Source organism: Sinohyriopsis cumingii, chromosome 17, assembly GCF_028554795.1.
Source record: "Sinohyriopsis cumingii isolate HCF-2022 chromosome 17, ASM2855479v2, whole genome shotgun sequence".
Lineage (NCBI taxonomy): Eukaryota > Metazoa > Mollusca > Bivalvia > Unionida > Unionidae > Sinohyriopsis > Sinohyriopsis cumingii.
In genome coordinates, this window is record NC_142977.1 from 56,416,857 (window position 1) to 56,441,169 (window position 24,313).

The following is a 24,313-nucleotide window of genomic DNA, read 5'->3' on the forward strand; positions in this document are numbered from 1 at the left end:
CTGAATTAAATGCATGCCTTTCTTTCTACTCGCCATATTTTCATCCAAACAATATATATCTTCTAATCCGAGACCGATAATTTTTTTAAAGAGCTCTGCTCCTGTTCTTTAGGTTTCAAATGTCACTTATAAACATTATCGCCTTGCATGAACAATATTTCAAGCGGTATATTATTATATACCTTTGTTTATTGATGTTATTTTGTGCATATAGCACAAAGTTAAATTGTGTAATTTATCATTCGGTTTCAAAAACATTGAAAATGAAATAAAAATCAATCTCCCAAATGATTTGCATCTCAAGCTGTCTCCCCAAGGATGACCGGTGATTCATGTTCATTTGCAAATACTAAATAATACACAAGTAGCGATAACTCCATTTAGAAAACGAGTAACCATAGGTCTATGCCGTAGCCAAGTTGATTCATACAAATTGAATGTTTATTATTGAACCAAGTGAAAACTGATGACTGGAAATTTCAGGGCTTGTCATGGTAGTGGAAATGCATAGAAACAAAATGTTTTCACCTACTTGCAGGCAGGTAACATCGGCAAAAGGTAGCTCAATGTACAAAATACACAACATACATTCCATCCCGATAAAGTTACCGATGGAGTTACTAGGGAAATATTCCAAAATTGTGTTGTAGGGCGATAATGGAAAATAATAATAATAATAATAATAATAATAATAGTTATTAGTAGTAGCAGTAGTAGTATTATAGACTTTGTTTTGTGACTAGACCTATATTGCTTTCAGTGATGCTTATTCTCGTATAATTGGTGGGAATATTCAACGACCTGGTAAAGATTTCATTGAACAGGTATTTTTCACATACTTCTGCTTTGTCGGACACAATAAATTTGATCAATAATGCTAGATACGAAAGAAATGAAAGAGGCACATTTATTTTTAACTCAGGCGATGAATCAGACACCCAGAATGGCGTAAACCGAGTGTTTGACATTTATAACGATAGTAATTGCGAACAAATTGTCACGTTTCATAGTTTCAAATTCTATTAAGATGTCAAACTGAAACAGACGTATTTGTGTATAAAATTGCTCAGCGCCAACCTAAATATGTTCGAGTAATTATATATGCTTAGGGAAGCAATTTAGAATATTGTATGACTGTATGTAATGTCATGCCTATGAAGTGAAGTGTATAAAAGCAGATAGTAGCGACGTAGATCAGATGAACTTCAAGCATCCATTAAGGTAAGTAATGTATAATCACGTCGATTCATACATCTCTCTCTCTCTCTCTCTCTCTTTCACACACACACACACACATATACACACACACACACGCACACACATATACACACACGCACACACATTTACACACACACACAAAGATTCGATGAGTTCATTTTCTGACTCTTAAAGCAGTCTCATATGTCAGCAGCAGTACAATCCGTTCTAAATTTGACCATGAATCTGTAATAATCTCTCATTTCGCTCGCACAATCACTCACATGCACAAACACACTCTTTCTCTCTAAATGTTCTCTACATAGATTCGCCTTCGAGAGCGCATGATGCACCTTATGCAACGTTCCAAAAATCATAATATATAAAACCTAATGAAGTTACTGTCGGACAGAGAAGTGATGACAATGCATCACTCTCAATTAAAATTCTTACCTATTTAAGCTTGCCAGAATCTTCGTATCTAAAATACATTTTGGCAGGTACCTGCATCTAGAGGACAAGAAAATATTTGTTTGATACGTTGCAATTAATCACATAGATGTAATATTTTATATTTTATGGGCGACCTTTCTAACATATAATTGGTGAGATCGTCATTAATAAAATATATCTAGTTATATGCAAACGAGAATGTATTTAGTTGCTATAGCCCGTATTCAGTAGTAAAATTAAAGTATCACTTTGATTGCTATATATTTTTATTTTACTTAATCGTTTCCATGAATGTGCGTCACAAGTCATTTTCTAAAACACTTGCTATTGTTACGGAATAATACTTTTTAATTGGCATTTTTTATTGATGTGATTTAGTACATCGTTAATATCAATAATTTATATTCCTCTGCAACGAATGTCATTCAGCTGCAAAACAGGTCAAGCATTTTCGATGCAATTTCGTTCAGTTGGTGTAATATAGCTCATGAAGTTTAATTGGACTAACATTTTTCATTTTAATTTGTGAAATGAAATTATGGAATATAACAACTGACTGGCGTAAATTTGTATAGGTTATTACATTATTTAGTAATCAAGTCAAGAACAGACAATATTACAACTTAATCAGTAAAGTGATACAATGAATTAGCATACAGTGAAAAACCATTGTGAACAAGATGCTTTAAATAATAAAGCAGATGTAAAGAACGCCACGGTTTCACAAACATGATAGACAATGAACGAATGAATACGTATATTCTTCAATTTACTCTTTCAATCTGCTCTGGCTTCTGTTTTGTTCGTTCACCTAATTGTGAATTCTTTTTTAAAATTCACTTTAATTTAAATGATGCCTTTTATAGTCACGAAATTGATTAGATCATTAATGAGAGTCGAACTTCAAATTATTCGAAGCAAATGTCAGTAAAACTTATCGAATATAGGGATTGTTAAATTGAAACTTCTTTCTCTCTCCAGAATAAAAATGTTTTTCTCATGACCGTCTGTCCCTTTTTAGCCATTGAGAAAACGACATTGACGTTTATATCAATTATTTGTTCTTTCACAATTGCCCTCCACAAGTAAAGACCTTTGCTAAGAAAGATACATTTTTTTGAGGTTGTAGTCATAACGGAAAGAGACCGGCCTTCAAAATTGCGTCCATTCAGTATTTTCTAGCGAAACAGTACAGTTCTGTATCAGAAGTTCCGTTAGTAATGTCATAATAGAGACTCAGACTAATATGTCCGAATCTCATTCTGAATCACAATAAGTTGCTATTTTATCGAATTGTTGCTCAGATCGACAATACAAATTTGTAATATATCCACTTGTCCTTGTTTTCTGTCCATTGTCTTCTTTGATGTCACAAGGGCACGCGATAGCAAAACTAATCAATTTCCGTGGACAGTCGCTGATTCATTTCTTGTAAGAGAATTATCTCAGTTTATTTTTATAATTTGAGGCACAAAAGGAAATATTTTTGGGGCAATAAAAGTAGTTTTCTTTCAGATTATGTCCTGAAAAGACGATCCGCAACGTTTAAGCAAATCCTTAAGTTTTATTGTAATAAAATTTCAACATTTGAATTTTGTAGAATCATTTTCAATAATATGTCGGTTTGTTAGGGTAGTGCAAGTGGTTGAGACTGATAGCATAAGTAGAGATTAACATCACCTTGTCAAGTTATCCCTTTATTAAATATAGAAAACAATTATGTTGCCCTATGTTATAACTGCATCGATTTATTTCTTGTCTTAAGCCAACTTATTTATTGTTAAGTCGACATATTTAAATTAATAAGTAGGCTTATGTAAATCAATAAGTTGCAAGTGGATGGTATAAATATTCCACCATATATTCTACACTTGAGTGTTGGTATCGTTGTTGAATTTTATCTTTTTACGCAGTTAAAATCCCCAAAATGAGAGCGTATAGCGGACCATGTTGTTGGCATGTCGCTCTCATTCCTCGCATTCCGAGAGTTGGTGCTCAGTGTCGACTGAACAATCTGTGCTGGATTGCTCATTCTATTATAATTATTTGGATAAGTTCGGAAACTTCAGCACTGCTTATTGTAATCCAAACGAGTCTTCGGGAAATTATGAAACATGGAGTGTAATTAGTGCAATACAGTTAGTACACTTTATTGGCGATGGCATTTTTATCAAAAGGTGCAAATTAACACAAGGATACACATACAAAGCAAGACAAACTCATTATCGAAATTCAGAAAAGCAAACACAAGCTTATTTCACCAGCTATACTAATAATGATCGCTGCAACAATTCTCCATTCGTCAAGCCTTTGTGCATCTGCTTCACTTGGTTTTGAAGAGAGCGAAATCGGGTCTCCTGGCTGTGGAAAATGTAGATGTGACTTTGGCTGTAGGAGAGAATGCTGCCCTGATTTTGTTTCAGATTTAGATCAACCTGCTGCAGCTGAAGGAAACGTGTTAGAATGACAATACCCGGTATTGCAACCATCTCAACAAAAAACACATAACTTATTCTGCTCACCTCAGCGTTCCGGTTATTACTTTATCACTGACTGTCCACCTGGGTATGGTATGGAAATGGGGAAGGCGTGCAGAAGATTGGACAATGATTACGTAATATCAGAGGAGTTTGACTTTTCCAATGTAACTCCAGTTACAGATGTTAGATCTCAACTTAACTATTGGAATGCATTTTGCGCTTCATCTCCTGTCGTTGTAAAGGAGAATCCTCTGGCTTGGAATGTTGCTTTGAATCGTATCAACAGTTTGATCTCCGATTTATCCTTAATAGAAAACAGCACACATATGATCAACATAAAGGAATTTTGCATTACATTTCAGCCACCAAATTCGTATACACCAGAGAAATGTACACCACTTATTTCTAGCTGTAACCAAGCTGGATATAGGTTTAAATATGCTGAGGACATTGAAAGACTGTCATTCGCCACTTGAGGGTCTTCATTTAATTTTACATATAAAAATGTTTTCTGCATGCTTTGTAATAATATCCCGCAGCTAGACTTAGAACTGTATTCCATTTCGGACATCCGATAGAGGTGGAGGAACATCCGGAATCGACACAATCCCCTACTGATTCGGTGTTTGATCCATACTTGGTAACATTACACTTATAACAATTACAACAACATTAACCGCAGCTACCGCAAGAAAGTCTAAGCAAGAACAACATCTACTTAAAGATTATGAATGTAATAAAGAAGATTGTGCGCATATTGCAAAAACCTCTGTCATTTGATGTTAATATTACTACTATTGCTTGTGCCATTATTGTTAAAGTTTTTGATGTCGTTGCTGACAATGTCACAAATAGCTCTGATGATGTAGTTGTTATTCCTCTTTATTCATCGCATCCTCTTCTTTCTGCTTCACAACAGATTTCTGATTTGAATACCACAACTACTACTCCTCTTGCAACTAAATAAATAACTATAACATAATGATATATAAATAAAACATAATAAAAAATAAATATACCATCATAATAAATAAATATAACATAATAATAAATATAACATGACAATAAAAAATATAACACAACAACAAGTAAATCTTGATGATCCTCCTCATTATCACCATTATTGATATCGTCATCATCAGAAACCAAATAGAACTGCTATCATTATTAACATTTTTACTGCATGTGACAATATGGTTTCCTTTCTGGACATCTTTAAACCCCCAAATAAGGTGTAGGAACATCCGGAATCGACACAATGCCCTACTGATTCGGTGTTTGATCCATACTTGGTAACATTACACTTATAACAATTACAACAACATTAACCGCAGCTACCGCAAGAAAGTCTAAGCAACAACAACATCTACTTAAAGATTATGAATGTAATAAAGAAGATTGTGCACATATTGAAATAAAAACTCTGACATTTGAGCTTAAATATACTTTAGCACTGCCCCTACTGCGACTACTACTACTAGTACTATTGATTGTACGATTATTGTTAATTGTTTTGTTGTCGTTGCTGAAAATGTTACAAATAGCTCTGATGCTGTTCCTTTTTATTCATCGCCTCCTCCTCTTTCTGCTTGACAATAGATTTCTAATTTTAATACAACAACTACTCCTCCTCTTGCAACTAAATAAATAAATATATATAACATGAGGATATAAAATAATAATAAAAAATAAATATACCATAATAATAAATGAATATATCATAATAACAAATATCACATAACAATAAATAACTATAACACAACAATAAGCAAATCTTGATGATCCTCATCATTATCACCATGATTGTCCTCGTGGTTTATATCGTCATCATCAGAAACCAAATAGTATTGCTATCATTACTAACACTTTTACTGCATGTGACTGTATGGTTTCCCCGGATGGCCAAGTTGTCGAAAGCGCCCGTCTTTAGCAATTACTGTCATCCTACCGTTGTCCACGAGGGTTGGATTCTTGGGCTCGACCAATGTATGTGCGAAAGCTTGCCAGTGGCTTCCCGTGGGTCAATGTCTGATACCGGTGTTTATCATGGTTTTGTTTCCACCGGTTATAATGGCGGCCACTTATTGCCTATCGTGTGCTGAAAAACGGCGTTATACTCAGAACAACAATAACATCGGTCATTAACATTCCTGAGACCTTTGGAGGACGAATCCTACGCTCCACGAACTTAACCACAGCGACTAATGATCATCATTTGCTTTAAAATTGCAAACTCTTATATTCCATTTGCAGACAATTGTATAATTGCATGAAACTAATTAGAAGAAATAGCAGGCAAATTATGATCAAATGTAAATATAGTTTAATTATTTTTGTTATGTCGACAGACAGACGGACTTCTTGAATAGTTTGAAATAAAACGTCATCATTTAGTAATTAAATTAATTGTTAGATTTTGACTTTTAAATATAGAGCACAATTTAGTGATTCATTTATTGTTGCAATCAATATGTGTTGACATGGATAATGTAGCATCAGCATGCTATGAATCCAAAACAAAACAAAAATCGAGACGAGTTGTTAAGCTTTCGATTCACTCTGTAATCTCCCTGTTTTAGCACCAGGACCCTCACCAATGGTAAATGCGTCAATAATAATGCTTTGAACAAGACAGATGGGGTCTTTTTTAAGTAGAAATTACTTTTTTTCCGTTGGAGAAGTAACCGGTATCACTGGCAAGTGACGTTGCAAAGAAAATTGGCATATGGTTTGACAGTTTGCTACCACATTTGGAGGATTCAAAATAGGTTATCTGTAACCGTGATACAGTATATAAAATAAGTAACTGCAACACAGTTATTTAAATGGAGCTACACTGAATATGGTATCTATCTACCAAAGTTAAATTTGAGTCTGAACATGACAGATTTCAATGTCGTAAATAATTGTCAGGGAACAAATTTGAGGATCGTACAGATCTATATGTGTACAACATGTATATATGTCATCTCTGGTTGTAACGGGGGACAAATTACAAAGACATCTCTCTTTTGAAGCTGATACAATCCTTTCGATTATCTGTACCTTAATGTCGCTTATTTGTATCCTTCTGATTCTTATAGTTCACATACTGCGGACAATTCCTGGACAGATCAATATGCTTCTTGTCATCAGTCTAATGATGGCTCAAGTAATGTATATAGCATATGAATTTACTCCGACTTCCACAGGTTCCATCTGTAAAGGTGTAGGTGTATTGCTTCACATTTTCTGGTTATCTGCAATATTTTGGATGCAGGTGTGCACCTTTCACATATTTAAAAAGTTCGTTAAGCTGAGTAAACCGCAACCAAAGACAACCAGTTCAAAATCCGTCGTCATCCACACAGTCATTGTAATTATTTCTTCACTCATATTTGTTCTAACTAATATCATCAGGGCTTTGGTCGAGTCTGACTTGGTAGAAATGGGTTATGGTTCTCAGAAATGTTACATTTCCAGTAATAATATGGTCGGTTTTACGTTTGCTCTCCCTGTCGGTTTCATTGTTCTGACCAATTTGGTTATGTTCTGTGTGGTTGTATACAAGCTCCGTTCCTTATCCCATTTCGAGATGAATGTTAAACATCGTAGGAATAATGCTGTCATCCTTGCTAAATTTTCTTCTCTTACACGCATCACGTGGATTTTCGGATTTCTTTATATATGGACAGAGGAAATCATTCTTTCCTACCTTTTCATTGTTCTAAATGCCTCAATATGCATTTTTATTATGGCATCGTTCAACCTTAATAAATGAGTACTTGACCTCATCCGAAGCAAATTCTCAAAGCAAAACACACTGACTAATGGGTCTGATTAGGAGAAAAGGCACGCATATTTATAGATGTTGCATGGTATATATGACAAACATATAGATAGGACGATCATACTAAAAGATAAAGATGCAATATTTGTCGATGCCTAGTTACTGAAATTTCCATGTCATTGTTAGATGTTGGAATCAGCATTGTGGCATATTTCTTTAGCAGATTCGTTTCCCATTGACAATTTAGAGAGTTTACAAAACGAACTGAAAGATGGTTACATGACCTCAAATGTGATCTTAGGTTATCAGATAAATCATTGAATTTTCGTTATAAATAAATTGGGAGTACCGATGGCAGAACTCAATAGTAGCTCATTTATTTTGATTTGTTGCGCACTACAACAAGGACATCAATTTTTTTTTACAATTATTACGATTGAAATACTTCCATTACTATATGGCTATTGTCTATGCATCATTTTTTCTTTGAAGTTTTGATATTTGCCTTTCTTGTGTCTTTTCTGTTATTGTTTTGCTTGTCGAGCATTAAGGGGATAACTCTCAATAACATGAGGGTATTGTTAGGACTAAACGATTTAACGTTCCTCACAAAGTGGAATATACATAGTACCTGAATATATATATATATTTAAGTAATAGCAGGTATTAGGCCATTTTTCCACGGTTGCGTTAGTTGAAAAGATGTAGTATTTTTGGAAAAATCATGAACTTTGAGGTCAGGTGACCTTAACGTCTCCTTACCTGCTAGGACGGCTTGAGAAAGAATGTTCTATGTAATGGTTCTAACTTCACAAATCAAGGTTACGTCTATGCGCTCTAAATAGAAAGCACTTTTTGGAGCCAAGATCGGTGCATACTGCATGGCAGACTGAATATAAGCTGTTGAACGGAAGTAGGGTAAGCAGAACCGCACCTGTACACAGAGATCTGTCTGATGTTTTGCAGTAAGACAAGCTAATGTTGTATTAATTTATGGATTATAGTTTTTTCCCCTGACAAATGCCGTATGATGATTTGATCGTTGAATGTATTGTGTCATTTCTTTTCAATTGCCCCTTTCAAAAAGCTATAGGTTTGTCTTATTTTATAGTGTATAATGCAAATGGGATTGTACGGATTGTTTCAACGTCTTCATGAATTTCATATATTATTTGTAATTTTAATGTTAGATTCATTATTGTAAATGATTTCGCTGCAAATTTCAAATAAAGTACTTTCAAACTTACAAATCTTGATTCTTCGGCATTGAGAGTTGAATATTCAAATGTTTGTATTTCCTATAAAAAAATATTACAGCATTTCTTAGAATTATTGATTTCTTACTAAATTTGAAATATACGTTCCATATTTTTATCCAAATCGGAACCGCTCCGGTGGCCTAGTAGTTAGAGCGTCCGCCTCGGATGCGGGATGTCGTGGGTTCGATCCCCGGCCGAGTCATACCAAAGACTTACAAAAATGGTATTAACAGCTGCCTCGCTTGGAGCTTAGCATTAAGAAGTTAGTGTTAGGACTGGTCGGCCAGGTGTCAGGATAATGTGAGTTGGTGGGACATCATGCTACATGTCTGCGGCATGATGCCCCAGTGCTAGACATCACTATAAACTGCCACATTGCAGACATCGTAGCGATATGACTGAAAAATTGTTAAAGCTACGTTAAAAATCAAAATCACATCACATCACATCACATATTCAAATCGGTATTTGACCATTTACATCATATTTTGAAAGACAAAAATTGTACAAGTATCTTATGATTGTAAGACCCGATTAAGTATAAGAATTTTATATGCAATTGTATATCTAAAAGTTATAATTCGATATGCGTTATTTTTATTTGAGTGTTTTTTAATTTAATAAAGCATGATCGCACCAACAGACATCCAGAATTTTGTCTTTTTCTTGACAGATTTAGGTCAAAGCTAGTGAGTTCTCGTACCCAAGCAATGCAACACCTGTTGCTTATCGTGCCAGATTGGCATCTCCCCAGTCACCAGGGCATAAAATACAAAAATCAGTCTGTATGTACCGTACACGTGGAGAGTACGACCTCTTCAAGATTGGGGACCAATGTTTGTTTTGCAGTCAGAGAACCGGTCAAGCAGTTTGGATTTTTATTTAGAATACTAAATATTTTGAGATCCACTTATTAGCTAGTAAATTAACTTAATATGTTTCCAATACATATTTTATAAAATTCAATCTATGTACTTTAGTGACAATATGTATTTACTTAATTTCGTTCTAATAAAATTACACATGCACCCTTGTTGGGATTCTATGTTATTACTGCACACAAGGGATTCTCCTGTTTGGCAGCACGAGACGCATGGAAATGCTACTAAGTACCTTCTTTTCAAAGCTGAAAAATATTCTCTCATTATAATAAATGGAAGAATGTTTGGATTTTGAATGCTAATTTAACGACGAAATTAAGTTTATTTGTATATATTAGCATAAAGTTCTTTGGGAAATGAATTAGTGTGGTCTGTCCCCTGCTTAGTGCTCATATTCCAGATGTAAATTTATCAACCTATTTCTGTGTTCTCTTCCTCTGTTTCTTTCATGGAATCTTAATCATTTGGATATGTTTTTGCTGGCTTTATCATTTTGTTTCAGCTAATAAATAGCAAAGATTCGAAATATATACAAATTTTAGGCGATGTTGTTGTTGTTGTTGTTGTGGGGTTTAACGCCATTTTTCAGCACACGATAGGCTATACATGGCGGCCAGTATTAATGGTGGAGGAAGAACCCGGAAAACCCCGGAAAGAACCACCGACCCACGAGAAGCTACTGGCAAGCTTTCTCACATGCCCACATTGGCTGAATTTTAGACTCGAACCGCCGCAGACAGAGGTGAGATGGCAGTGATCCGTAACGAAGAGCGATTTAGACCACTCGGCCAAATTTTAGGCGAAACAAAAATATGATTAACTTTATCCGACATCACTTACCGTATGTAATCGTGTATAAGTCGACTCCAACTGCAAAGCTGCACACGTCCAGATCTTCTGTCACATAATGCGCCAGCAGATATGGTTCTGAGATGTTTAATAGGAGTAATCAGTGGAACAAACAATATAGATCCTAATCTGTAGTCGCATTATGATATGCCAGATTATGATCTTTGTTAGTTGAAATTTGGCTCGTTATATAAACGAGGATGTACGGTAAATCTGCTCCCAAGTTGTATTTAGATCGCCTTTGGAAACACTAATTTAGTATGTTAATAGTTCAAGCAACCAGTGATGATGGTAATAAAATCTCACAAGTAAATATTCGATTTTAACTTATTTATTTTCCTGACTACTAAAAGCAAATTGTCATTGGCTAGATAAAATGTATGATACTGAACATAAAAAAGTACATTAAATGCGTGTTGCCTAAACGTTTTATTTTTGTCAAATAAATTGTAAAGCTTTTACATAAACTGAAAAAAACAACAAAAAATCCCACTATCAGGACAATTTACTATGCAACACTAAAGACTCTAGTCCTACAGTTTCAAACAGCATTATTTTGAAAATCAATTAATGTTTACAAGAAGTATACCATAGTACATTGATATTCAGGTAGATGTTATCCAATTATTACATTTACATTTAGCCAATTCACAAGTGACAATCTCATACCTTATACGTTACTAATAGATAAAACTGTTGCAGAAACAAATAGTACTTCTGGTCCAAAGAATTATATTTCAGTTTTGAAACCCAAGCCAAACAGTAGTACAGACTCAATGATCTACAGATTGAGAGAAATCATTTGCCACTAGGACGTCCAATCTGTATTTTTCCTACATCCGCAAGACTCAAAGACACCAAAGGTTTCAATAACATATCTGACGGTGGAAATGGTTTTAATTTGGCCTCATTTGATGACATGCATCCATGTCACTGAATGCTGCGAAGCATCGATGTGCATGTTGTAATGCCCGAAAATTTTTAAAGACTAAATTTGATTTCGTCCCTGATATCCAACACTATAGATATATTGGACAAATGCAAAGTAGTATAACGAATGCAAAGCAGCATACAACATTTTCAACTGGCATACGTATAACAGCAGTTTCATTAAAACTACATACCATTTAAGTTCTTACTTTGGTATTTAATGAGTTTGGCAAATATTTGTAGAATTTATTTAAATATCTTTCAACGAAAACGTAATATAAAATAAAGTTTTAAAATATGACTATTTAGTAACGTATGCAATCAGTAAGATGACAGCATCGGTGGTTTTGTTATCAATGCAATCAGTGGCAATGAAATCAATCAAGATGAGTTCAATTTTGTTATTATCAAAAACATAGTAATTACTCAGAAATTAACATGCTGTAAATGATATAAAAAATCATGTTCATGAAGCTTGAAGCTAGACTACTCTCCTGTGCTTGAAGTGTAGCAATGGCAATCACATGTTAGAATGTTGTACGACTTTAATAATTTATTTTTTATTTGGCCGGAAAGAACCTGTCTTTTAGTTTAGATAACTATTCGCAGGCTTTAGGTAGGGAATATTCTAAAATATTTTGACTGACCGAACTTTTGCCCATCTCCTTTACGTCCGTCAGTCTACATATACCTTTGGGTAAGTTTGTTACAGTCGTTTCCAATTTATTGATATTTGGGTCATAAATCAGCCAGCAGTAGAGAGTAGTATACTATTATCCACTGCAATGTATTAAACAAAATGGTACATATAAGCTGGAGGCGCAAAATAAAAAGTCTAAAATAATATATTCGTGAAATTATATAAAAAAACCAATACAGTTCAACAAAGCCAAATTAAAAATTTAAAAGCGCACTAAATTTCAAAGAAAAAAACAATATATTTTTGTTCTTGCTGCAAAGAGCGACTTCTGATAAAATTCCAGATGGTAGCCCAAGAACCCCAAATATTTGTGCCAATAGCAATTACTGGAATAATTGACACTGACTGCCTGGAAAATAATAGTTTTCACCAGAAATAGCTACACTTGCTGATACTTCAAAAGATCCCTAAATGGCAAGAGTATGGTGCACACTCTTTCAAATCGTCCATCCCAAACGCCCATAGGTTCTCCCCTTTCTTTAGGCAGTCTAACATCGTTACAATGAAGTTTTACTTTGCCTTATAGAGACAAAATGGACCACGCTCCAAGTGAAGTATAACAGGTGGTAGCCCGAGGAAAGATGTAGGACCCAAAATTGGTGTAGACAAGTTAAAATGTCCACCCGGGCTGATATAATTATCCAATATTCTACCCGACCATCCCACCCTAATCAAATGAAATTAACTAGCCTAGATAATATATGCGAGATGGCAGTCTAAGGACCATGTAGGTCACGGGTATGGTGCAGGCCCGTTCTAATCGTCCACCCTGACCTACATAATTTTGTATGATCCTTCCAAGCCTCGCATTCTGATCAAAGGAAATGTCGCGGTCAAAGTATATCGTCAGCCATGTTCATGTCAACCTCTAATGTATCTTCAATATCAAATGTAATCGTCCCACATCTTATCCTGGTCTACTGCAATCTTCCTACGTCTGATCCTAGTCTGATGGAATCGCCTCGCGTCTGATCTTGATCAAATGTACTCCTTCCACATCTGATCCTGGTTCCATGTAATCGTCCCACTGCTAATTTTAATAACCAATGTATTCGTCCAACATCTGATCCTGGATCATTGTAATCGTCCCACTGCTATCTTTAATAACCAATGTATTCGTCCCACATCTGATCCTGGCTCAATGTAACCGTTCCACTGCTATCTTTAATAACCGATGTATTCGTCCAACATCTGATCTTGGCTCATTGTAACCGTCCCACTGCTATCTTTAATAACCAATGAATTCGTCTCACATCTGATCCTGGTTCAATGTAATCGTCCCATATCTGATCATGGTCCAATGTAATCTACCCACGTCTGATTCTGGTCCAATCTAATCGTCCCGCGTCAGATCTTGGTATCTCTAATAACCAATGTATTCGTCCCACATCTGATCCTGGTTTACTTTGCAGATGGAATTATATGTACATTGTACACATTATTTATTACGCAATTTAATTTCATGGTATGCTCTGATGATGCAAATTATCATCACTATCGTCGCCATCCTCTGATCATTTAAATCCGGAACATTGACTCTTTTAATTATATTTTTGGACTAACATACATAGAAGCAAATACATGGTAGATTCTTAATATCTGCAGTATATTCAGATTGTCACAGCTATCAGCAAAAGCACTGGAAGGAGACGATAGGTTGGGACATTTATATACGGAGGATTTTATTTTAGGGATTCTGCTTGCTATTATGATATGATTATTGAAGGGAAAATAGTGTTCAAGTAGTAAATGTATTTAGTTTGCATTTGATTTTTGAGTCTTCTGCTCAGGAAACGAATTCTTATGCTATAGAGACACGACAAATGCATATATCTTGATATCACGTGACAACTGCAGCAACAGCTGCACAAGTAGAAATTACGCAGAGGATTCCTATTACGCCATTTTAGCCAGCAGCACATTTTGAATAGGGAGGATATTGGAAAAAATAAAAACAGCAAAAGAAAGAAAAAATACAGCATTAAACTGCTTGACAAAGACATAAAATTAAACTGAAACTAATTCTTACAACATATTAAGCAATCGTCTTGCCTTACAAACTTATTTGAAGCTCTTGGCATTTTAAAAAGTAATCGAATTAAATTCAAACTCATTGTTTGCTCCCTATGATTCAAAACTTTGGACTCTTGCTCAGTGTCGAACAATGTCACATGTGGAGTACAACGATTTTTCATTGATACTTAGTGTGATACACATCCTGCGATATAATATATTGATACACGGTGTTAGTATTTAAGCTCTGATAAACACTAACAAGAAAAGATTGAAGACAACCAGCATTTTAATATATATATATATATATTGATACATGGAAGGAGTACGAAGGCAAATAAAGTGTGGATATTCAAATTTTTCTTTTAAAACATTAAGCATGTGTTCTTTTTATCAATTCTCTACAAATTCACTATGTTGAGCATTGACATATGAATAAAAAATGTTGATAAAACAAAGATTATTTTAATTTCTGATCACGAGATTGTTTTCCAGAAAATTTTAAAACATTGTCTAACAAAGTACAACATCACAGGGCATAAAAGAACCCCATAATCATTCGTACGGACAGAACAAAATTTCATAAATCATTCACACGGGTAGAAGTTTCTTTGATACAATCATTCATAGAGATGGAAGATTACTTGATACAGTCATTCATAGTGGTGAAATATTCTTTGATACAATATTTAAGGGGAATGGAATATTCAACCTTACAGTCATTCATAGGGATGGAAAATTATTTTGTATAATCATTCATAAGGGTGGAAGATTCTTTGATACAACCAATCTCCGGGATGTATGATTCAACCCAACAATCAGACAGAACAATATCTGATACAATCATTCATAGGGATGGAAGATTCCTTGATACAATCATTCATAGGGATGGAAGATTTTTTGATACAATCATTCATAGCAAAGGAAGAATATTCGATGCAATAATTCCTAGTGGTGAAGGATTCTGAAATACATTCATTCTTAGGGGTGGAAGATTCTGTTGTCACAATTATTCATTACGGTGGTAGATCATTTTATAGAAGTTTGGATCACCCTCTTAAGCATTAGTTATTCAACCTCTAACCATAATATATAAGAATCGAAGTATCGACGCGTAACTAAAATATATATGAACCGAAATATCAACAACTAACCACAATATATAATAACCGAAATGAATCTCGGAATTTTTATGTAATGTAAGAAAAAAATAGACATTGAAGCTCTTCATAAAATTAAAGTGTAAATCCTTGAGAAAGAAAGCTATATGTGTGTAATAAATAATGTCCCCAAGAAAAACCACCACATGCGATGCGGTCGAAAACGAATAAATAAGGAAAGACTTTAAGAAAGAATTTACATTTCAGCTGAGTAGGGAACAGCGGAAATAAATAAAAACTGTAGGTCAATGTAAAATTCCAAAGTTGTAGTCACATTGGACTCGGATGTTTTCAGGACATTTCATGAAGTTGTTCTTTTATATGTACTAGAATTCGAATATCAGAGTATTACTAGGTGCAGTTAGAGGTATTCGGCATCAAAATTAATCAGCGCAAAAGCTTACCGAAACGGCAAAGGCCATGGAGAGTTTTTCTTTATGATAAGAATGAAGTTTTGAAAAAAGGTTAAGAAATTAGTCACTATTATTGATCGGGAAAATATTTCTATATTGGATGATTGACTTTTGTCCATAATTGTGGGTAGGAGCCTACCTGACTAATGTCTCTTTTTATTAAAACCATATTAGATAGTAATTCTTGTCTATGTTATTAGATTATATATTAAGATAAGTATTACTTTGAGACAAACATATTTACATATGTTGAGTCAATTTCAATTGTTTTAGAAATCAAGATGTTATAGTAGCGTGTGGTTTACAAATTTGATGGGAAAATGTCTCTCATCATGGTTTTCCTATTGTGTCATAGCTTTTTAAGTAAATGCTGTTTATTTCAGAGTTATTCATTCATATCTTAACATCAGTTATTATAGAAATCAATTCTAGTTGTGTTCCGTTTTAATTTGAGAGGATTTATTTATTGAAATTATTGACTGGAATTACAAAGTGACCAATAGTACGTTTCTGACCTAAATCACAACTTGGGGATTATTCTGGATTCATTAAAGGTCATTTTGGATTATATCTTCGTAATACATGCAGACTGGTAGCATATCGACATGATTTCAGTCTATTGGTACATCAGCACAGTTATGTTTGAAATTTATTTGAAATACAAATGGAATCCATTCGGAATACTCAATACTTTTTGACATAAGATAAAACTTTTAAGACTTTTTTTGACTTAATTCAAAATACTGTAAGTTCTTTTTAAATTTTAGCTTTGTGATCTAAAGTAAAACAAATAGTATGTTGAATTTTACAAAACTTGCTGTTGTCAGTTCTTGTCGTTACTTAGTGTAAGGGGGCACCGAGTTGTCGAGTGATCAAAAGCATTCACCGTTACGGATAACTGCCATCTCACCTCTGTCTGCCTCGGGCTTGGCCACTATGGGTCCGTGAGAAAGCATGCCAGTAGCTTCTCGTAAGTCAGTTGTTCTTTCCGGGGTTTTCCTGGGTTCTTCCTCCACACTTTATACTGGCTGCCATGTATAGCCTATCTTGTGCTGAAAAATGGCGCTAAACCCTACAACAACAACAACAAAAACAACTTAGTTTAAGACCATAAAGTCATAACATGCAAAACACCAGAAGTATTTTTAGCAAGTACTAAGAAAGGCCAGGATCCAATGTGCTGTTCATGATTTTCTACTTAAATTTTTATTTATGGAACTAGTTCTAACTAGAGAAATACTAGCTAATGAGGGTCTCAGAGTATATACGTCGAACATAATACATAGGAAATTAGCTACAAACTCATCACTGTGTCTCCATTATGGAGAAAAAACGTCTCATTTCAAGGAAGCGTTTACAGAAGAGTGATCATGCCTTGTATGTAGATGCCTCAGGCACTGTCGTTGGCATGCTACCTGTAAAGAAAACAGAGTTTTGTATTATGCCTTGGAGAAGAGACGAATAAAAGGGGGAACATTTTTAGTGCCTATATTTGAACTCATATCTATTGTACGTAATTTCCAGAGATACGTTAGGTTTCTATCATACTCTTACCGGGTTTGCTCTTTAACTCAAGATAAATTTGGTTTCTACTGGGAAATATTCCACGCTATTCTTCCTCCATTGTTTATGAAACGAGAATCCAATACTCAGAGAGCCTATGCAGTGAGTTCCATTGGGGAATGTTCCAGCAGATTTGCCATTATCTACGTCCGTGCGACGCACATAATACCAAACTTCAGAGACAGGTAACTAAAGACAGATGTTTGAACGAAACTTGTACCGGCAAAGATGGTCCATTTGATCAAGAATTCACAATACATGAAGACCTAATAAAGTTGGGAAGATTATCCCCTTAAATAAAATGTATCAGCAAGGAGGGCAGATATTACGGCCTCGTTTGGTATTTATTTTATAAACTCTGTCCTTCTACACTATTTTGTCCGCTACTGGGATGCGCTACCGGGTATATGAATTTCTATAAACTGTTTATTGATCTCAATACAGTCATACCGTTGGTCCGCCCTCCCTGCTGCTATGGGAAGCCCGAATCCTCCAAGCGTTAGCGCAATCGAATGCTTGTACAGCGAACTAAACGATGCGGTCCCTTACCTGCACCCCCGGTATTGTGTAAATGGTATAAGAAAACTATTTCCTGCGTTGAGTGAGTGAGTACATTGACCGAGAGTCAGTTTTAAATTTGTGCAGTCGTCCGCGTTTGACGTTGTTGTTGCTAGAGGGGACGTAAATCATCCGGCCTTCAAGTGTGATTTTTTGGTTGGGCTTGATGTATCGACGAGTGGGTGAGTGGGGAAGGAAAGAAGTGAGAGTTACTGTCTCAATCAAAAGTTTTATCGAGACCAATGCGATACCTCTATTTGGGGTCATGTAAATTTATCGTGACAAATTCATGTGGGGTCGCTTGAGCGTGTGAGAAAACATTTTTAAATTTGATTATATCCATGTCACTGGGACACCAAGTTTGATGAATATTTCGTAGCGTTTGTGTATCAAGCCCATTAAATACCGCCAAAAAGGTTGTAGTTATCTTGATGACTTTAGGTCCTTGTTTGTGTGTCTGCCTGGAGAAACTATTCGAGCTGGATTTGCTTGTTTGTCTAACCTCACGTCGTCATAAACCACCACATTATTGAAATCCACAACGAGATCATTGACTGTGGGAGTCTCATCGATATAAGTAATAAAATCAATATATCATCCCCGGCCGATTTATCGGCTGCAATCTCCTTTACATTATCATTAAAATATCAACAAAGGTTTTATAGGAAAAAGGCAGCATGGATATTTATTTTATGGAAAAATGAAACATTAGGGATTATCCTTAAAGACGAAGGGAACAAGCAGATTATATTACGAACTATTCTAGGGGGCTTTTTGGATTTTAGTTTAAGGCAAAAATGGAAAAGCGAAACATATTTCCAAAGAACAGAGCAATACAAAAATTCCACAGCTATGCGTCGAGAAAGGCTGGAAAGAATTTATCCGTGGTATTAAAACCTCTGACATCGAGCGAGTAAGCCGTACAAATCTACCATGTATGTGTTTGTGTGTGTGTGTGTGTGTGAGAGAGAGAGAGAGAGAGAGAGAGAGAGAGAGAGAGAGAGAGAGAGAGAGAACCCCTAGCATAATGAAAATGTGGACTGTGTGCAAGAGAGACATATGGACAAAGAATGCATCGTGAACCTAAGTCGAAAAGTTAACTCTTTCTGGTATAATCTCTTGCTTTTTGATTGAATTATATGTATAAACAATTATTGGTATAACACTGAATATGGGATATAAGTAAGATCCGAAGTTCAATATGACAGATTTTATCAACTTTATCAATGCCAGTTGGCAGGTGAGAATACTATAGATCTGCACCAAAGAATAAAGAAATAGAGGAAAACCTGTCTCTTCTGGACCTGACGTTATTCTCTCAGTTGTATGTATATCTCTGTCTCTCGTGTGTTTTTGTTAACCTTTCTTATCTCTCTATTCCTTCATAAACTCCAGACTGATACTGGAAAGAAAACGGTGCTTTCTTCTTATTCTTAATGCGTTCTTGACTCAGTTGATATATCTAACATTTCTTATGTCCTGAACTTAAGGTTGAAAAGTACGACACGCAGTCAAAAATGTCTTCCAAAGTAATACTAACTTTGCATATGTCCTCTGCCTTTGCAACGCTAACGTGTTGTTTGGATCGTTCCCTTGGCGTTAGTGGGGGAGCATACCTATCTACTTTCTTTAGCGTTTCATTATTTGATTGTACCAGCAATACTATTCCGCTCACCGCTGTAGCCTCAACTTTAGAAAAAGTTATTTCTATTCTGACATATGACTAAGTTCCTTGGCCAACTGCTGTTGATCCAACTTTATGCCACTCTACTTTTGAATACTAATCAGTTAGCCGTTTAAGAATATTACGCTTGTGAATATATTCTAATGTCTTACTCAGTGTTTCCCTTGTTGGTGCTATTTCCAGCCATTGCAACATCTTGTCCTGGTGTTAGATTCATTTCTCACTGAAAGTTCCGCCTGCAAGACTATTGACAATTAGCTGCTTCAAAGCATACCAAATAAAAACAAATTCATTGAACTCCGCTCATCTGTTTTCTGATAACGATTGAGAACGTCTTACCCTATGACAAGTAGTATACATAAATGAATCACGGTATATTTTAATATCGAGAATTACATTGTTCCTAGGTTTAAGGAGTAGAACTTATTTGAAGAATTAGCTAAGCCACTATAGATAAACTACAATCTCTATTAAAACAACGGTCCCCCTCCAATATCGAGAACAGTAAGAATCTGTTTGTTTATCTGGTGCGAAAATAAAGATTGTTACAATTTTGTTTGCAATACTAAAATGATCTACAATAGTTTCTTAATTATGAGAAAATAAATAAGAATTAACTTCCCATGTCGAACCAAAAGATGGTTGACGACTGAGACGGTCTATGCAGGGATTAGTGCCTTTTACAAATATCTCTCTCGTTTCCCAAATAACAATGACTCACTGGTTTTGACAGTAAAGGCAAATTGTTGTCTGACAGACTCGACATAATCGTAAGGTAGTAAGTAGACTGTCAACTTCATCATAACTGAAAATGATTGCGACATTAAAGTAGATTTTATTTCAGTGTGACAACAATGTTTTTAATGAGAACTTTGTAAAATAACACTATTTTTATAAAAATAAAATTCGTTGTTATTTCTTAATTTTAATTTTATCCCTGTCTTATAAACATACTTGTGTTTCCTAGTTATCTAAAAAGTTTGAAATCATTATACTGAAAATTAAAACTTGTATCTTTCAAAAAGTTTACTAATTTTCATAACTTTGGTGAACTGACATCATGGTCAAAGAAGTATTTCAAAACCAATAGGGTTGGAGTTGAGAGACACTGTTCATTTTACAACAGCAATCACTGACTCATGTCGTCATACTTAACTCCAAGCTGACTCATAGGGGAAACAAATATGCAAGATAATAGTCTTAATGACACGGAACGACATGAATAATAAATGAAATATAATACGAACTTCCAATGTAAATTTGCAACGAAACAACAAAACACGATTCATTAGTATAAATGTTAATATTGCATAACCTTTGGTAGACGCAAAGAGAGCTTGTAATAAAGGTATTAGTATGACTTTCGTACAGTCGTTTATTTTAGCCGGAGAATGGGCTGTATTCCTACAGTTGAAATCATTCACCGTTCCACAAAAATGACAATATGATTATATATATACATTTGAAGTTTGATCAGACTATTATATATATATATATATATATATATATATATATATATATATATATATATATATATATATATATATATATATATATATATATATATATATATATATATATATATATATATATATATATATATATATTGTGTATCTGATGTTCTTCAAGTTGAGGATTGTTGTGCCTACTTTATTTTTGTCATGATTTTGGGATGTCTACTAAAATTTGATTTCAAGGTCTAACGTTGTTATTGAGCTTAGAATATTGTCGATTGGATGGAACTGAGCATTACAAATTACCCATATCTAGGGAATTCCATGGCATTCTCTTGCAACATGGTCCAGGTTACCGTTTCGATATAAATATATATGTTGTTTACTTTCATAAAGCCAAGGCAACATATAATATTGGTTAAGTATTTGACAGATTTGTAACAAATCCATCAAAGTAAAATTCCTGATACAATCCACAACGGAATGTTTCCTTTTTGGAATAAAATTCGCAACAATGTTCTTTGGTCACTAAGCTAGGTCACAGTCGGTAGTGTTTGTATTATGTCGGTATAAGTACACGATACAAATTGTTAACTGTAATTACCTCTGCAATATGATATCGGTGCAAGATCGTCTAACAGCATTTCATTGGCCATCGCCAAAATAATTAAATGCTGAATCTAAAATTGTATTAATGCTTCCAGCCATTCAACTTGATAAAGAACATACATGCTATTAAGTTATTTAGCCATTCAACTAGATAACAAAACGTCTTATTACGTGGGATGAAATTATTTCATACCGTTGTAAACAATATGCATAAGAGTCAACCTAGAAATTGCAAAACTCCTATAATTTCCTAACTTTACCTCGTCTTATCCGTCGCAACTGGCAAAATATTTTTCTAAAATGGTTATTAAACATCCTTTGGGGGAAAGGAATTATTGTTATCGAACAAAATGAAATCTTAACTATAAAAATGTATGGATTGAAAATAGCTGATATATAGTGGATCTTGGATGAAGTCGGTTCATTATATTCTACTAGATGAGAAGGGTACATTACATTTATGTTAAAATTCGTCTGAAGTTTCGTTTCTTGCAATAAGTACGCTTCTAAACTACATTTGAGGAATCATAACAATTATGCCGCAGCTCTAAAGAAGCAGCAACCCCTTTATGAGAAGAACCACATTTTATGGATTGATAATATCTTTATAATCGTCAGAAGCAATATAGAATATATTGACGTGCTACACTTAGAATCGTACATGCTTTTACTATTCGAACATATTTTCCAAAGTATGTTAAGATCCAACCATATTCCTTCTTTTGAAATAGATTGCAATTAAATGCGGCAACGGCTGTACCTGACAGATTCAATATATGCGTTTTACTTCAGCGCATGTACATCATTTTATTACAACCAAATCACATTGCTACACAGTAGTACCTCTATATATATATATAACAATCCCTTTGCAATGTTAATATACTGGGTTGGTTAAGGACGGGCCCCTGCATTTCGTTTTAGGTGAGTCTAGCTATCTACTTGCTTTGATTTGGTTGTATTTAAAGGTACTTGGCTAATCACCTCGCTCACAGCCTTGTGTAGTTTCAAACTTTTAAGAATATTTGTTGTCCATTTGTCTTAGTTATTTAGTAAACTACTGTTGATCCATAACTATATCACTGCACTTATACGAACCAACTGGCATTTTGCAAAAGTTGCTACCATCCTCGTATTTTTATTCCACTCGTCTTGTGCTATGTCAGGCCATGACATTTGGAAACCTTTCTGCCATCCACGAATATTTATTCTCCTTGTCTTGAAATATTTCAGGCCATGACATTTTGCAAGCGTTTCTACCAATCTCGTATATTTGCTCTCCTTCCTCATTGTTATTTCAGGCCATTATTGTAAACACATTTTCTGATCTTTGATTAATTGTAAACGAAGCATTTTGTGTTCCACGTCTTGCTTAAATTAGTCTTTGATTTAATACACTTTTGGATGCCTTTGCAGTTACCTTCTCTAGTACATATACAAAATAATGGTTTCATTGATTTGTTGTCTTTTATGAAATATGAACTCCATTATTGTTATTTGGGGAATTAGGACTTGCACAGGGTGGTATTTTGAGCTGAAAATTGGTCTTTTAGTTGTTTCACTATCTAATTCCCGCTGCTTTGTACCCTACACTGGCTATCCATTCGATCCAGAATCAAACACAAAATTTGTTCTTTGTGCTTCGTTTCACTGACGGACTCTACTCCAACATACCAATCCAACCTCACCCATGTGTAATCACCAGCAAGATACTTACTCTCCTCGTCTGACAATCGCATACTCATTATTCCCACTATGAAAACAAAGTCATATGGGCAGCTTTCTTTTACATACAGGGCCCGGAACGTGGAATAAATTTCCCACTGAACTTAAACACAAAGACACAGTTATCGCATTCAAGCGTGGCCTCAAAGCTCACTTATTTCTAAAACAAACGTAAAGACCTAATAATGTTTCCTACCTTAATAATTGTCAGCATGTCTTTTATGTTTTCTAATTTCATCGTGTTTGTGTTTGTAATCGTATCATTATATGTGTTTTTTATTATCTTATAGGTATTGTCTAATGTTTTAAAGCGCTTAGAGCTTCTAAAGATTAGGCGCTATACAAAGTCCTCATTATTATTATTATTATTATTATTATTATTATTAATAGGGGCCCCTAGTGGCCGAGTGGTCTAAATCGCTCAACGTTACGGATCACTGCCATCAAACCTCCGCCTGCGTGGGTTCGGCCTAAGTTGGTATGTGAGAAAGGTTGCCAGTAGCTTCTCGTGGGTCGGTGGTTCTTTCCGGGGTTTTCCCGGGTTCTTCCTCCACCTTTAATACTAGCCGCCATGTATAGCCTATACATGCTGAAGAATGGCGTTAAACCCCACAAC

At 34.8% G+C, this 24,313-nt stretch overlaps 2 protein-coding genes across 2 annotated transcripts in view; both read left to right on the forward strand.

The window, feature by feature from the left end:
* The first annotated feature begins 1,111 nt into the window (after positions 1-1,111).
* The window catches only part of LOC149778810 (uncharacterized), a 34,649-nt gene continuing 11,447 nt past the window's right edge, over positions 1,112-24,313 (forward strand). The window contains exon 1 of the mRNA XM_089939568.1: positions 1,112-1,221. The gene's annotated coding sequence lies outside the window, so the exon portion shown is untranslated. The remainder of the gene's footprint in view (positions 1,222-24,313) is intronic.
* Positions 6,321-8,445, forward strand: LOC149778811 (adhesion G protein-coupled receptor L4-like). The gene has a single exon (XM_089938528.1). It carries the CDS (start codon positions 7,093-7,095, stop codon positions 7,888-7,890), a length of 798 nt encoding a protein of 265 aa, XP_089794654.1. The 5' UTR covers positions 6,321-7,092; the 3' UTR covers positions 7,891-8,445.

What these genes read in the sequence shown, in the direction of transcription:
- LOC149778811 (XM_089938528.1), top strand. Translation starts at nt 7,093, where the DNA reads ATGTCATCTCTGGTTGTAACGGGGGACAAATTACAAAGACATCTCTCT.